The sequence below is a fragment of the Pimephales promelas genome, chromosome 13, assembly GCF_988280905.1.
Source record: "Pimephales promelas chromosome 13, fPimPro1.hap1.1, whole genome shotgun sequence".
NCBI classification, from domain to species: Eukaryota; Metazoa; Chordata; class Actinopteri; order Cypriniformes; family Leuciscidae; genus Pimephales; species Pimephales promelas.
The window spans coordinates 526,382-543,127 of NC_142781.1; the positions used below are offsets into that span (position 1 = coordinate 526,382).

At 40.6% G+C, this 16,746-nt stretch overlaps 1 protein-coding gene across 4 annotated transcripts; it reads left to right on the top strand.

Annotated features, from left to right (window-relative positions):
• The first annotated feature begins 4,178 nt into the window (after positions 1–4,178).
• On the top strand, positions 4,179–16,444 carry LOC120479287 (protein NLRC3). 4 transcript variants are annotated; one of them, XM_089118267.1, is made up of 11 exons: positions 4,179–4,337; positions 6,588–6,791; positions 9,687–11,654; positions 13,781–14,107; positions 14,192–14,393; positions 14,479–14,586; positions 14,654–14,787; positions 14,886–15,059; positions 15,133–15,344; positions 15,457–15,675; positions 15,817–16,444. In XM_089118267.1, exons 1-11 carry the CDS (start codon positions 4,219–4,221, stop codon positions 16,230–16,232), a joined length of 4,083 nt encoding a protein of 1,360 aa, XP_088974393.1. In that variant the 5' UTR covers positions 4,179–4,218; the 3' UTR covers positions 16,233–16,444. The 4 variants fall into 4 exon arrangements, with proteins under 4 accessions (XP_088974393.1, XP_088974395.1, XP_088974394.1 ...); XM_089118269.1 differs by lacking the exon at positions 6,588–6,791; XM_089118268.1 differs by lacking the exon at positions 4,179–4,337 and having other exon boundaries at positions 6,656–6,791; positions 9,690–11,654.
• The last annotated feature ends 302 nt before the right edge of the window (positions 16,445–16,746 follow it).

Sequence of the window (16,746 nt, forward strand, 5' to 3'; positions counted from 1 at the left end):
GGATGTATCAGTGGGTCAGAGATTTCCTATCTGAAAGAACATTGAGAGTTAAAACTGATGGTGAACAAAGTGAGAGTTTTAGAGTAGAAAATGGCACCCCTCGAGGAAGATTGTGAGTCCTTGTGAGATTGTGAGAAAATTTGTTTTTTTTTTCTCCCTTCCTGTTTTGACAATTACCTATTAAAATTTGTTATTGAATCTATCGTGTGTTTTTTTTATTTGGTGAACGAATTTCATTGTTGTGTAATTGGTGGTTAGATTGGGTTAATTTATTAGCCTACATTAAATGATTTTGGTGTATTTAATGCTGCCTGGCGCCCGAATTTCGTTAAGAGTAATTTAAGGAATTAATTTCCAATAAATAAGGTTGCCACCGTTACAAAACCATACAGGTCTAATGAGATCAGTGACGAGCTTAAACAAACTTGATGGTATGGAAAATCAAGCAATGAGGATAATTAGTGGTGCAATAAAACTTCTCCATTAGCTGCAATTCAATTAGAGGTGGATGAGATGCCACTACATTTGAGGAGGCAAGGCAAAGGCTAGTTAATGAGTTGAAAGCAAAGAAAATGTCTTTAGAAACTAAAACACTATTGAACAGATGTTCAAGGGTTTTGATTTCTTACTTTCTTTTTTGAAAAGTACAGGCCTTTTAAAAAGGATACAAGAATAACTTTATTTTTTTTAAAGTTATCAATGTTTGTTTAATTGCTGTATTTTGTTAAAGAATAGCCAGTAACTCCCGTGAACACTGAAAGCACGAGTCCTGATTGTTCTGGGAGTTGTGATATAGTGTCTGTGATCGATTCCTACAGTAGATGGCGGTAATGCTCTTTTTAAGAATGCGAACCGCCAATAAGCTCAAAGAAGAAGAAGAAGAACTCCCGCGCCTTACTCCAGTCCTGTGGTGGCGGTAATGCACAAGAAATAGTTGTTAACCGCCAAATAAAAATAATAATAAAAGAAGAAGATATGCCGGTAAGTTCGTTTATCTGATTCTGATATCATGTCATATTATTGTACACTGTTTTCTGTTTGCTTATCAGACGCAATGTTTAAATAAGTAAAATCTAAATTAAGACTGTTTAAAGTGACCAACTATCAGTAACAGTCTTACTTTTCAGACTCAAATGAGACCAATCCACCTTTTTATGAAACCGACTTAAATGTTATGATCATTCTTGAAGAAGAAACTAGACTGACTGTAAATCTAGAAGCAGTTTCTGCATCTGGCGACAGGAGTTATAATCATATCGACATCTATGATTCTGCTTTTAGTTGAGACTCATTTATGGATTCTTTATTAGAAATATACAAAAGTGTAAATATCCACCTTTATTTATATAGCACTTTTAACAATGTTATGCAACTTTATGTTTCTATGGTTATGTTTCACAGCAGCTTTACAGTGATAAGAGGAGATTACAGTATCAGAGATTGTTTAGGCTTTACAGCAGATCTAGAATAAAGTTATTGTTCAGATAAAGTTAGTTTTGATTGATTCACTGCAGTTGTAGAGATCATTAGTTATTAACTTATGGACCAATAACATGACACCGTATTATATTATAATATCACTGCTATACAATAGTTTAAATATAATATTATAATATCACTGCTATACAATAGTTTAAATATAATATTATAATATCACTGCTATACAATAGTTTAAATATAATATTATAATATCACTGCTATACAATAGTTTAAATATAATATTATAATATCACTGCTATACAATAGTTTAAATATAATATTATAATATCACTGCTATAATAGAAAAGAGAGAGAGCGGGGCACAACCGAACACTTTTAGACTTCCTCAGTTTGTGTAAATCCACTTGGGCTTCAGAATATTTATTGTTAAACACATTCATTTCACACGTCTAGGAAAATTATGTGGTTTTTTCATTAATACAATGTATATTTTTTTTTTCTTGATTTACCCTGAAAGAATGGAAGTGAAATGTGACAACATGCCCCATAGTACATTGTAACATGACCATATGACAGATTAAAATGTTATCTAATATAAAAAATATATACCAGACAAACTAAAATATACAATCAATAAAACGTTTTTTTTTATAGAAAATCATAGTTCTAATATAATGCATTTTAATGCAGTGTGACAACATGCCCCACACCATTGGGTTTAAACCTGGCGAGAGTCTTCTGTTCTTAGATCAGCATTAAACAACTATATCAACTGTTCAATAACACACTGGACATTAACATAATATCACATTTGTCTAGTTTTAAATAAACACACAAAAACAGAGATGTAAAATATACTTTTGCTAATGGTTAAATAAATGTTTAGTGATATCTTCCAAAGATTTTTTAATTCTGTATAATGTTGATATGGCAACTAGTACAGTAAGTGTCTTCATGTGTGTAAAGCTGTAAACTATGTGTGTTTCAACGAGCCCGTGTTAGTTTGTGTCCCGCTCACTCCTGTGTTTGGAAAGATCAAGTAGACTTTACACACACTTTACTTTCATACACTTTTATAAAAGCAATTTATTGTAAAGTAATAAGTGTCTCACATCAGAGCCTTATTGTTCTGACACTGTCGGCCATATATTAGTTTTATTATCGCAGGGTTTTCCTGCATTGAAACATTTCTGTCGACTGCCGAAACTAATATTTGTCCCGGCAAAGCCTTATTTGACCAGTTATTGTGATTTATATGACTGATGCGCATGATAAAGGCCCCTGAAATATAAATTATTTTAGCTTTTAGTATGAAACCGTAAAACTTCAAATAATAGTCTTTTATTTTCCCAAATGGCCGAACTGCACCGGCTTGTGTTTGAGACAGGCGTGTATATGAGACCGGCCTTTAATTTAGTGTTGAGATGTTGTTCATTGAGTGTAGGCCTAGAGATAACCATCGCGGTGATCCCGGTTTGGTGAGAAAGTTTTCCCAAGATGCACGTGTCCATCTGGGTGGTGAGCTCCTCCTCAGTGAGGGTATTGCTCTCTCCTAGGCGCTGACACAGAGAGCTTCGCTGAACAGATGTTAAATAGAGTTGAGGGCTGGGCGACATCTTTCACGTTCGCTAGAGGACTAGCCTATGTGTGGAACCGCTGCTTCCCGTGGGCTTCCTTCACATGAGGCCAGTTTGTAGTGTCGGCTTGCTGTACCATTCCTCTCCTATGGACTGGATACGTGTGTAATTCTTGCTCCAGTAGAGTTCCCATTATTAGCCGAACCCTGTCGAGTTCCTCCATACGCTTCGGCTACGGACGTGGTGGAGTTGGGCCTATCACTCGCATACACTGGTGCTGGACAAGACACGGCTTCAGAAGCGTCTCGCCTGGGCTAAAGACAAAAAGGACTGGACTTCTGCTGAGTTATGTTCTCTGATGAAAGTAAATTTTGCATTTCCTTTGGACATCAAGGTCCCGAGTCTGGAGGACGAGGAGAGGCACAGAATCCACTATGCCTGAAGTCCAGTGTAAAGTTTCCACAGTCAGTGATGGTTTGGGGTGCCATGTCATCTGCTGGTGTTGGTCCACTGTGTTTTCTGAAGTTTACCAGCACGTTTTAGAGCACTTCATGCTTTCTGCTGCTGACCAACTTCATGGAGATGCAGATTTCATTTTCCAACAGGACTTGGCACCTGCACACAGTGCCAAAGCTACCAGTACCTGGTTTAAAGACCATGGTATCCCTGTTCTTAATTGGCCAGCAAACTCACCTGACCTTAACCCAATAGAAAAGTGATGGAGTATTGTAAAGAGGAAGATGCGATACGGCAGACCCAACAATGCAGAAGAGCTGAAGGCCACTATCAGAACAACCTGTGCTCTCATAACCCCTGATCAGAGCCACAGACGGACCGACTCCACGCCACGCCGCATTGCTGCAGTCATTCAGGCTAAAGGAGTATTGAGTGCTGCTGTACATGCTCATACTTTACAGTTGACCAACATTTCTGAAAATCCTTTTTCTGTATTGGTCTTGAGTAATATTCTAATTTTCGGAGATACTGAATTTGGGATTTTCATTAGTTGTCAGATATAATTATGAACACTTGAAATATATCAGTCTGAATGAATGAATATAAAATCCAAGTTTCACTTTTTGAATGGAATTAATAATATAAATCAACTTTTTGATGATGTTCTAATTATATGACCGGCACCAGTATGTATCTTTGTGTTGTTCTCTTGTGTTTCCATATGCAGGTCTGAAGTCAGTTTCTCATGATGGAGAGCAGAGAGAGATCTTCATCTCCAGACCCCAGCTGTGTGTCTATGAAGAGTGACGCATCCATGGGTCATCCTCTTAACTTCAGTGACGAGACAATGACCTCTGACCCCAGGTGACACAAAATTACAGATGTGTTACTTAGGAATGTAATAATTTACAAACGCCTGGTCATATGGGTTAGTGTGATTATGTAATTGAAAAGGGCTGTAATACAGTAAACATGTTAGGGATGTGCATCTCCATAACTGAGGCCGATGCGCATCTCAATGCATAGCCAACGATACGAAACATTAAAGATACATATAAGCGGCTGCCGATGCGATGCAATACGGTTCACTACTCGTACAATACGATTTTGATTCGATTCAATGCGATGCTATTCAATGTAATACATACAATGCAATGGAGAAAAATATGATGCTATGAAATTCAATATTGTATAGGTTGTTAAATTCACAAAACCAAAAGATTCAATAAAACAGACTTTATTTTCCTGTCCTGTCTCTGGTCACACTTTTTAGCAGTGAAACACTGTAAGGATGCTCAGAGATAAACAACGCAGAAATGTTCCATAAGTCCAGCGGGCTAATGTGATTTCAGCAGGCGAACTCAGTGAGCAGAAAGCAGGAGCTGTTTAACATAATACAAAAGAAAAAAAACTTTCATAACCGTATGAAAAAAATACTGTATGAATGTAAAAAAATATATATGAAAAACATCTACCTTTATTTATTTAGCAGACGCTTTTATCCAAAGTGACTTAGAAATGAGAACGATAGACCAACGCCACTTTTGCGTCATCGAAGGGTAACGCCCCCTTTTGGGGGAAAACACCTCTATACTGTCAATGGGAAAACAAACGGATTCCCATGAGAACAGAACTCGCACTAGATCTGCAAAGTTTCTTGATAGGAAAAATGGCACAAACTTAAAGAAGCTAACGTTACTGAATACGGGGTTACAGAGGTGTCCCTTTGAAATGGTCGAAAACTGGATTAATGACCCCACACAGCGGCCAAATATGGACTATTCAGACATCTAACGTTACCACTATCTCGTGGAATCACCAAGTAAGTAGCCTTTTTTATTTATTTATCATTTACACACTCACAGTAGCCTATTACAAACTACTAGACGATGAGGCCATGTCACTTGGATCATATTTAACTTAATTTAAGCTATTGATAGTTTTGTTGTCGACTAGCTATTAGAAAGACGCTGTTAGCAGCTAACGTTACCTTATTAGACTATGTCAATAGCTTAAATCAAGTTAAATATGATCCATTCATCGTCTAGTTTGTCATACTGTGAGTGTTAATGAAAAAAAAGGCTACTTACTTGGTGATTCCACGAGATAGTTGTAACGTTAGATGTCTGAATAGTCCATATTTGGCCGCTGTGTGGGGTCATTAATCCAGTTTTCGACCATTTCAAAGGGACACCTCTGTAACCCCGTATTCAGTAACGTTAGCTTCTATAAGTTTGTGCCATTTTTGCTATCAAGAAACTTTGCAGATCTAGTGCAAGTTCTGTTCTCATGGGAATCCGTTTGTTTTCCCATTGACAGTATAGAGGTGTTTTCCCCCAAAAGGGGGCGTTACCCTTCGATGACGCAAAAGTAGCGTTGGTCTATAGAAGCTGTGAAACTAACAGTCGGACAACAATATGCTCTGTGTTGTTAAATTAGTAGCAGGATACTGTCTGTATATTTTATAGCGTTAAAGTGTTTCCAAACACTGGATTTATGATTATTTATTGAAAGATAGAGCTCCACCTCCAGGACGCGCCTCGCTCTGCGTAGTGTTGTGACGCGCCATATTCATGTAGCAGCAGCGGCGGTGATAAGAGATGCGCTTGAGCAACAGTTCAGACAGGAGAAATCAATCAGTTACATAATAAACTATTGATCACTTTTTAAATAATAAAAGTATAGCGCATCGACGAGTAATTAAATATGAATAGATAGTTTTTTACCGATGCAGATGTAAAAAAACGATGCATCACAAATGCCAACATGTATCCGATGCACACTTATTTTTATGCCGATGCACCGATGCGAATCTGTGAATCTTACCATCCATAATACATGTGCAACGTGTTTCCAAGTCACACACACACATGCAGCTCACGATACTGTGGTTTCAGAGCGGCTTGGAATCGAACTGTGAGACATTATTAAAGTAATAGACAAACCTCCACACACACACCTCTCTGAAGGAGAATCAAGACTCAATCAACAAATCTCAAAACTGAAAGACTCAAGTTGAAGACTAAACTCAAACAGGCGTTAGAGAAAACAGAGTGACTTATAATAAACAGCTGGCAGAACTAAAGCTAGAATCATTTTTCTGTGTTTTCTCAGTATCTCCAGGAGGAGGAAGAGACAGAGATCTTCATCTCCAGACCCCAGCTGTGTGTCTATGAAGAGTAACAGATCCATGGGTCTTCCTCCTGTATTCAGTGATGAAACAGTGACCTCTGACCCCAGCTGTGTGTCTATGAAGAGTGACAGATCCATGGGTCTTCCTCCTGTATTCAGTGATGAAGCAGTGACTCCTGATCAACTGTGAGTATAAACATGAAGTTGGTGTTTTAACTGCTCCAGTGAAACTACATACCTGCCAACATTTTGACCTCAAAGTACGCTGGTGCGATTTGTCACTCTAAACTACGCAAAAACCTGGCGACGCGTATTTGCACGCGCAGTCCTCAAATCAAGCAACAGCAAGAGAAGAGTTCGACCAATCATAGCGCTGGGTTCATTCAAATTGCAAGCGGAGATGATTGACAGATGTGTAAGCCCTTTAATTAAAAAGAGACTGAAAATCAACACCAATAAAGAATCCCGCTCGATCCCACTTCCACTCGCACGCGCCCCGGGTCTGACTGATTTAAGCGAGGACGGTAGGCCTACAGTAGTCGGGACTTCTCCTGAAGGTAAACGGGCTGGGGTGGATGTAGAAAGTTGAAATATTGTATTTGAGTTCATATAAAATTGATTGGTTTTCACACGGGACAGGATCGCAAGGATTATTTAAAAAAATACTCCATAATTTATTCATGGTAACTCAGATAAGAGGAAGACATTCAGCCATGCAAATTAAAAAATTCAAGTAATATTGAACAATAAATCTAAATAAAATTGAAATCGCTATGTCTGAGTGATTATGAAAGTGCTGTTATTTGTGGATGACTGATAATATAAAGCGCGAATCTGGAGAAACAGGCGTTTATTTTTTTCATTCTCAGTGTTGAGAAACATACCCAGATAGCAAACTGACATTGAATCAACATGGAAACATGACATCGAAACAACGTTGTCTGACATTGTTTTGCTCATCGAATTAACGTTGAACCAACGTCAGACGCGTCATTCTTTCAAAACTAACGGAAAATCAACTTGAAATCAACGCGTTGTTTCAACGTTATGAAAGCAAACCAATTTTCGATTTTCATTTAGCTTTGAAGAATGCCGCGTCTGACGTTGGTTCAACGTTAATTCGATGAGCAAAATCAACGTTGTTTCAATGTCATGAGAGACGTCGTTTCCACGTTGATTCAATGTCCGTTTGCTGTCTGGGTAGCCTGCTAGTGTTACGTTATTATGTTAATAACCAAAGTACCGAATTATGTTACGTATTTATTTTGTATGAAAACTAGTGTAGTTGGCATACTTATGGATTAAAAACGACCGTTGTATGATCTCATGTATCAGTGCTGCGCGAGCTCTCACAAACAGACTCGCGTACACAGAGAGAGAAGATATTTATAATATAAAAATTGACAGGCAAAGTTTGACAGGCTTGCTTGTGTTTTCTTTGTCAAAATGTCAAAGCTTTTTGTCTTGTCTATTCGTGTTTTTACAATTAGTTAAGCGACGGACGCTTTACTGTTAACAGCCCTCATTATATGTCGGATTCGTCTTATTTGAACAATTATATTATTGGTCATGTGACAGGACTCCTGTCTATGCATTGTTAACTGTTTCTGTAAATATATTTGGATTGGCTAAAGTTTATTCAGCTAATGCATGTCCTGTTTATAATGTGTAGCCTAATGTTCAAATGCAAAGAAAGCACAAATATAAACCCTTTTCCCTGTAGGATTTAATATCATATTTGGATATTGGAATAATCAATTAAGTAGCCAATTTAAAATAAATAACATGTACACGTTTTTTTTTTTTTTTTACTGGTATCTAGGTTTTTAAAAATTATTTTAGACTAATAGAGGGAATGTGCGTGACACGTAACCGTCGGCCGGAGTGCCTGCAGTTCCTCACAGTGAGTGGCAAAAAGACTGAGCGGCTGTATATGTGTTCAGCGTGAATACCGCGAAAAACAAACACAACACACACAAATAAAGTGGGAAAGAGCTTTGCGATTGACTGTAGGCTTACAACTAGATTTGACAAAACATCCGAGGTATATTTTTACAGACTGCTATGGAAAGAGGAGCAAATGGATCGAAACAGCTGGACTCCAGTCAGCCAAAGGTGGATTTGCAGTTATCATTTTGTGTCAATATGCTGAATTTAGCTGGAAAACCATACCCGTATATTTTGTATTGTTATATACATTAACAGCTCATCAATTAAATATTTATCATTGCATATTCTGCATTATTGGATGTTTTTTTAATAAACACTGACCAAAAAACGTATAAAGTTTTAGGGCTGGACGATATGATAACACTGATATAAGTGATCACCCGGATTTAGACCTACCTATATTATATTTATATAAAGCGTTCACAGGCAAATTTGCTTTATGTTTAGGTCTTGCTTTTATTTCCCCGGTGTCGAAATCAGGCAAACATAATACAATACTAATCAATCATGAATAAAGAAATGGAGTTCAATAGGATTGAAACTTTGTACTTTCACTGTTGCATTGCAGTGCAAGTTAAATTTAGTATTTGTGTCAAATTAAAAAAACCTTTAGAGGTCAAAACTATTTTTATAGAATAGGCATGTGTTTGTGTGTGACACAGACAAAAAAAAAGACAAAAATATATTTTGAGATATACCACCCAACACCCCCTGCCGCCGCATAAAAGTACTCATAAAATTTCTTCTAGGTTGGCAGGTATGAAACTAGGAGACTAATAACATGAGACTCAAAAACACACCGAATGCACACAGAGAGATGAGTTCAGTTTTTATTTCTGATTTCTCCTCAAATCTGTGGACAAACGTTCAGTGATGGAGAATGAACTGTGACCTCAATGTCCAGATATAAGAAACTTATTGTCTATCAGGATCTCTGGTGTCAGATTGAGGATGAGGATTTGGTGTCTTCCTCATTTCTTAAATCTGTTAGTGAGTTTGTTCCTCGTCTCTCATCTTTAGCTGCTCGCTGGAGGATTGAAACACTGTTTTACTCTCATCTGTGTTTTTCTGATCTTCTGTTTTCTGTGAAGCTGCTTTGTGTGTTTTACTCTGTTGTTGTTGTTGTTCCAGCAGAGTAGATGGAGAGCGAAGCATCTCTCGAGGAGCCGCCTCAGTCTTCTGTCTGAACAACACTTTCACCACCGTCACGCCGTCCCTCAATAGACATGATCAACCAGTGAATGATGAACTACAGAGAGTCAAAGACCGACACAAAACCAGCATGAAGAGCAAGTATGAGAGATTATTTGAGGGAATGAATCTCCAAGAGAATGAAACCCTCCTGAACAGGATCTACACACAGCTCTACATCATAGAGGGAGAGAGAGGAGGAGTGAATGAAGAACATGAGGTTTTACAGATGGAGAAATCAGCCAGAACACAACACTCACAAGACACTCCAATCCACTGCAATGACATCTTTAAAGCCTCTCCTGAACCAGGACGCCAGGAGAAACAGCAGATCAAGACTGTTCTTACTAAAGGCATCGCTGGAATCGGGAAAACCGTCTCTGTGCAGAAGTTCATTCTGGACTGGGCCGAGGGGAAAGACCATCAGGATGTAGATTTCATGTTTGTGCTTCCATTTCGAGAGCTGAACTTGATCCGAGATCATCAGTACAGTCTTCACAGACTTCTGCTGGACTTTCATCCTGAACTTCAAGATCTGGACTCAAAGATGTATGAGGAGTGTAGAGTTGTGTTGATCTTTGATGGTCTGGATGAAAGCAGAATCCCACTGATGTTTTCAGACGCTCAGGAAGTTTCTGATGTGACTGAGTCTTCATCAGTGGGTGTGTTGATGTCAAACCTCATGAAAGGAGATCTGCTTCCCTCGGCTCTCATCTGGATCACCTCCAGACCAGCAGCAGCCAATCAGATCCCCTCCAAATACATCCACCGTCTGACAGAGATTCAGGGATTCAGTGATCCTCAGAAGGAGGAATATTTCAGGAAGAGAATCAGTGACGAGCATCAAGCCAGCAGAATCATCTCTCACATCAGAAGAGCAAGAAGCCTCCACATCATGTGCCACATACCCGTCTTCTGCTGGATCTCCTCCACTGTGCTTCAGAAGCTCCTGGAAGAAGATCTGAGTGCAGAAATCCCTCAAACTCTGACTGAAATGTACATCCACTTCCTGCTGATTCAGATCCACATGAGGAATCAGAAGTATGAAGAGAGAGATCCAGAGAAACTCCTGCGCTCCAACAGAGAAGTGATTGTGAAACTTGCTGAAGTGGCTTTCCATCAGCTGATGAAGGGCAATGTGATGTTCTACGAGGAGGACCTGAGAGAGAGCGGCATAGACGTCACTGACGCCGCAGTGCATTCTGGGATTTGCACTGAGATCTTTAAGGAGGAATCTGTGATTCATCAGAGGAAAGTCTACAGCTTCATTCATCTGAGCGTCCAGGAGTTTCTCGCTGCTTTCTTTGTGTTTTACTCGTATATGATCAACAACAAGGAACCGCTGTATGAATTCAAATTTTCCCGATTTGACTCTCTGTATGATCTACTAAGATCAGCAGTAAATAAAGCCCTCAGGAGTGATAATGGACGTCTGGATCTGTTCCTGCGGTTCCTGCTGGGCGTCTCACTGGAGTCCAATCAGAGACTCTTACAGGATCTACTGACACACACACAGAGCAGCTCAGAGGACATCAGGAGAATCACACAGGACATTCTAGAGATGATTAAGACATGCATTTATGATCATGATGACATTTATGTAGATGAACTTGATATGCGATACAAAGAAAATAAAAAACTTGCTGAACTCTCAGATGATCAATCCATCAATCTGTTCCTCTGTCTGCTGGAAGTGAAAGATCAGACTCTGTCCAGAGAGATTCAGGAGTTTGTGAAATCAGACAAACACTCACAGAAGGAACTCTCTCCGTCTCACTGCTCAACAATCTCCTTCATGCTTCAGATCTCAGAGGAGCCGCTGGATGAGCTGAACACCATGAAATACAACACATCAGATGAGGGCAGAAGAAGACTGATACCAGCTGTGGTCAACTGCAGTAAAGCTCGGTGAGTGTTCATTATTAACCCTTTCACGCATACGTTTAAAATATTCTCACTGACCCCCAGCTTGAGTTTTTCAAGGCGACCGTTATTTAGAACTTGCCACTTTAATGTTTCCATGGTGACGCGTCATTGCTTGTCACGTGACACAACACTCATTTTTCCATTTTTATTAAAAATATTCACAAATGTATTGGTTATAGCATGAAACACTGATATTTTGATTGTCAAATATGTGCAAGTGGATGGGTTTTGTTGTTTAAACATCTTTATAACGATCGCGTTAGTTGAGCTGTATGCACAATGGGCGGCGCCATTTTAGTTTCTTTTACAGTTCAGAGAATCGGATCTGTTGGATTTACAACAAATCAATTCCTCCACTTCTCACGAAATACATGAAAGTAAGTGGCTGGTGAACTGGGACAAGAATAGGGTCAAATGTTAAGCTACTTACACAATTTGTATCTGATATGAATAAAACGTGTCATCTTCTTAAAATTGAAAGGATTATTATTGCCACTTCCTTAGACATCAGTGTGTATTTTACAAACTCAAAATCATTGTTTTGCTAGTACTTATTTGTATTTAAATGTCTGAAACCTAAAATAAACATTATGTGGTTGAAAACACTCAATAGTTGTGATATATGACCGCACTGAGTGCGTCTGTCTCTGGCTCAGCGCCAGCAAGTTTGAATTTAGCAGTTGATGACGTGATGCACTGACCGTTCTAATCACACCGGTGTGATCGTACGCTCCAGGGCCATCAGGGACGGGCTGAAGAAGGTACCCGGGCATGGCAAGGGGGCTCGACAGCGCCCCCTAAAACGGGGTCTGAAAACTTGGTCCATAAATCAAACACGCTTGCATGTAATAATATGAAACCTGGTACACATATAGATCTCATCGGGGCGAACAACTTTCATGCTCTAAGTTTTACCCCAGCCCAATAGGAAGTTGTCTATTAAGGGTTGTTTGTAAAACGCATGCAATGGAATTTAAAGTACTTCTCCTAGAGAATTCAATGAAATGCCACGAAACTTGGTCAGTGTGAAATCAAGACATTGAGAATGAAAAATTGGCAGGGGATTTTTGATATCTCGAACGGTTTGGCCGTGGCGAGGAAACGAATTTATGGTGAGAAACGTGAAACAGGAAGTGTGTTATAACTTCAGCATACATTAACTGATCTTGATGAAACTTCAGCAGTGTATTTGCTGTAAGAGGATGATCACATGGATGTGACTATTGTGAGTCAAAGTTATAGCGCCCCCAACTGGCAGCAGGAAGTGTGTTGCTTCCAAAATACTTTGAAATCCCCCTGTTATTTTTACCTGATTTGCTTCAAACTCATCTGTATAATGTAAACACACGCCAGATGTAGACCTGTGAAATGATTATTTAATATCTAAGATATAGTTGCCATGGCAACACATCAAACTTTGATATTCTTGTTTGATGCTTTTGAGACTCTTAGCATGCTAGATATTGCATGAAAATCGTCGGACACATCACATTTATTTGGTAGTAGACGTGCAAAGTTTCAGAAACGGGCATGGTGCAGGGGCTCAGTAGTGCTACCTTCAAAATGGGATATTACACATTAGTATAAACACATTAAAAAAACATTGAGATTTGAAAAGAAAAAGAGCAGCATCCCAGAAGAGGAAGATAATGAGAGCAATCACTGGACAAAAATAAAGCAGGCCTGGTGAGCATATAAACATGCAGAATTTATTATTTTTACCTTAAAAGAAGACTCTTTTGACCATCAAGCCCGTATTTACTTGATCAGAAATACACCATTATATTATATTATATAAATATAATTATATTACAGGCCAGTGATTGCTCTCATTATCTTCCTCTTCTGGGATGCTGCTCTTTTTCTTTTCAAATCTCAAGATTTTTTTAATGTGTTTCCAATCAAAATGAAGCTCTTTATGTTCAGTTGGTCACATTTACTCATTTCTAACTAATTTTAAAACTTCTGAGATAGATAGATGGTAATAGGGCAATGCCCTGTTCTGCTGCATATTTAAGAGTGTTTTATCTCTTTTTTTGAATGATGTCTCATTCTTTGAGATCATTGTTTAAATAATTGATTCTATATCATGTCATTGTGTTTTTAAGGTCCGCTGATCGCAGCATTGTCCACTGCTTGCAGTGCCACAAACCCCAGGACAACCTTGCTGTTCATCTGGCCAGAGTGTGCATGAAGAAACGCACGCCTGAGGAGAGAGCGGCCGAGGTTCAGAAAGCCAAGGCTTCGGGCAAAGAGTGGATTCGGACGAACAGGACCTGGGACTACAACCAGATCTGTGTGCTCCTGCCTGACCGGCGCTCTCGGGTCACCATGGTCAAGGAGCTTCTACGGCGGGGTTTTTTTATCACGAACCAGCCCCGCGAGTCTGATAGTGACGAAGAAGAAGATGCTGCTCCGTCTGATCTTCCTCAAACGTAAGTGCAATCCTTAAATGCTTTTCTAACTTTATTTTCATCGATAACTTTACTAGTCTTGTCTGTTATGTTGAATCCAAACAGCCGGTTGGTTCAGACGGCTCCGGGCATTAAACACTGCCAGAAGATCGTGAGAGTGGCGAAGCCGGACGTGCTCAGGATCCAGAGGGACCTGCAGGCGGGCAGAGAGCTCTCCAACACGGACCAGACGCTCTACCGCTATTACTGCGAGGCGCTCTTGGTGTTTGTCCACATGCAGCGTCCCAGAGCTGTGGAAGCCTTGACGGTCAGTTCATCTACTGGAACCAGTTTACACTTCGGATGTGCTTTAATATTGGCACACTTATGCATTTGTCAACGATATTTTCCAGGATGCCGAGTGGGTGAACAAGACCAAGCTGGGGGACAGGTTTGTGATCGGCGTACAGAGGGAGAAAACCTTGAGTATGCAGATCGCTCTGACACAAGAGGAGGAAGCTGTAAGTTTGACTGGTTGCTCTCCACCATTGTTTTAAATGGAATAACTCATTGGTCTTTTCTCCGCAGTGCTTGGAGCTGTACTTCAGCCGCATCAGGCCTGAGAACATTCAGCCGGATAAACTCTGCAAGAGCTTCTTCGTCTCGTCGTCCGGCGTGGAGGTTCACAGTGTCTCTCGGGACATGAATCGGCTCCATAAACTGTAAGAGCCGAACACGGGTCCATGTGTGTGTGTGTGAACGGATACACTTCTTTGCATCTTGCCTCGTCACAATTAACATTTCCTTTTTGTTTCTGCAGGTACAAGCTGGCTCCTTTCTCTGCCCAGTGTGTGCGGAGGGCGGTTGAGGAGGCTGCAGAAAAGCTCCCGGCGCAGCAACAGGAGGCGCTCCAGCATTACCTGTCCATCAGCGCTGGTGCGGTCCGGCCGCAGGATGTCCTCGACGCGGCTCTGCTGCTGGAATCATTAGTCAGGTACACATCGCTTCACAAAACAAAAACATCATTGTTTGGTGTATTATAAACCTTGTATTCCTCTCTTATACAGCACTTCTGCGGACGAGACGTCCTCGGCCACAAGCGGTGCCGCTGGACCATCTGGGAAGAGCTTCGCTGAATTCGTGGAGATATTTCCTGTTTCGCCGGAGGGTCAGCCGCCGTCCAAGAAGCAGCGCGTCGAATCAGGCTTTCCAGATGACCGCGTTTTTTATGACAAGTGGCGGATTACCCAGCGTGCCCAGCGAGAGGAATATCTGCTGTGTGAGTCTCTGAATCCATCAATAGAGCATCAACACTCATTAACTCAACACAAAACTAGGCCATTCAATCACAGTGACTCACATGAGTAACGTTATTTCATTCTGTCCTTCAGCACGTTTCACAGTCCACAAGCCTTCGGCCGCAAAGGTGGCGCGGCTTATCGCGCAGGAGGGGTGGAAGGTCAACTGTCCCAAGCCGGAGGACATCGAGCGGATGTGGACACCAGCTTCGAAGGCCGCGGTTGAAGATTACAAGTTCATCCTTCGCTGTGTGTCTGAGCAGAACTGGGCCGGCGTGGCCATTAAAGACTTTGGTGGCAAGAACGGTTTGGGTAAGAAAACCTTTCATTTGTCTTGTAAGGGCAGATAAAAAACAATACTGTAAAATGTGCATTTTAGCTGCGGCAAGAACTAAATTTACATTCTGAACTGTAATGTTTATTCATTAACTCAATATGTTCTCTTCATTTTAGGAGTCGTGGCAACTCGGACTTTTTCCAAGAACGACATTGTCTGCGACTACCACGGCAGGGTCATCCCAGCGGCACGAGGGAGGGCGATGGTGCAGGATGACGAGGACGGGCACATGTTCTTCTTCAAAGCCGGACAGAGAGAGCTCTGCATCGACGCCCAGACCTTTCCGTGCGAGTGCCACCCTGGCACAGACACCGTTGGCAGGAGGATAAACCACTCCACAAAAGCACCCAACCTGAAGCCCTTTCACTGCAGGCTGCGTGTGGACGGGGAGGACAAGTACGTCATCCTCCTCAGGGCGCTGCAGGACATCAGTGTGGGTGTGGAACTACGGTTTGACCACGGGGTGAAGAGGAAGTCCTTCTGTGGAGAGGGCCTGGACCCGATCTTCATCACACATGTGGAAGTGAAGTGAAGTGGAGCTGGAGAGATTTGTGAAAGATTCTTGCTTTATTTCACAGTGTGTTCGTTCCCATGTCCTGGAGCTGGAGTGGGTGGATGTCTGATGACTCTGACAGACTCTATAATATTGGACATATATTTATGCTTTATGTACAGGACTTCATATAAAGCTGTTACACATATTTCTTTACTGTTTTAAAAATAAAAATTCACTTAATTGATTCATTTCAATGTTTCTTTTATCAGTGCCAGACTTTGATAACTTATTTAATAGCCTTTATTTATACTAGCCATGCTTACATAACATTAAAGCTGCAGTCCGTAGCTTTTCCTCTTTGTCGCCATCTCCGTTCGAAATCTGCAATTGGAGTTATTCGTGGAATTATCATCTTTACGTGGGTTGTAAATCGGCATGAAACAGCGCGGAAGAACACAGTGTTTTGAGGTGAGTGCTGCTGTCAATCACCGCGCTGTGTGGATACTGTCATACAGACTCATAGATTTACTTTTTGAAAGTTTGACCAACA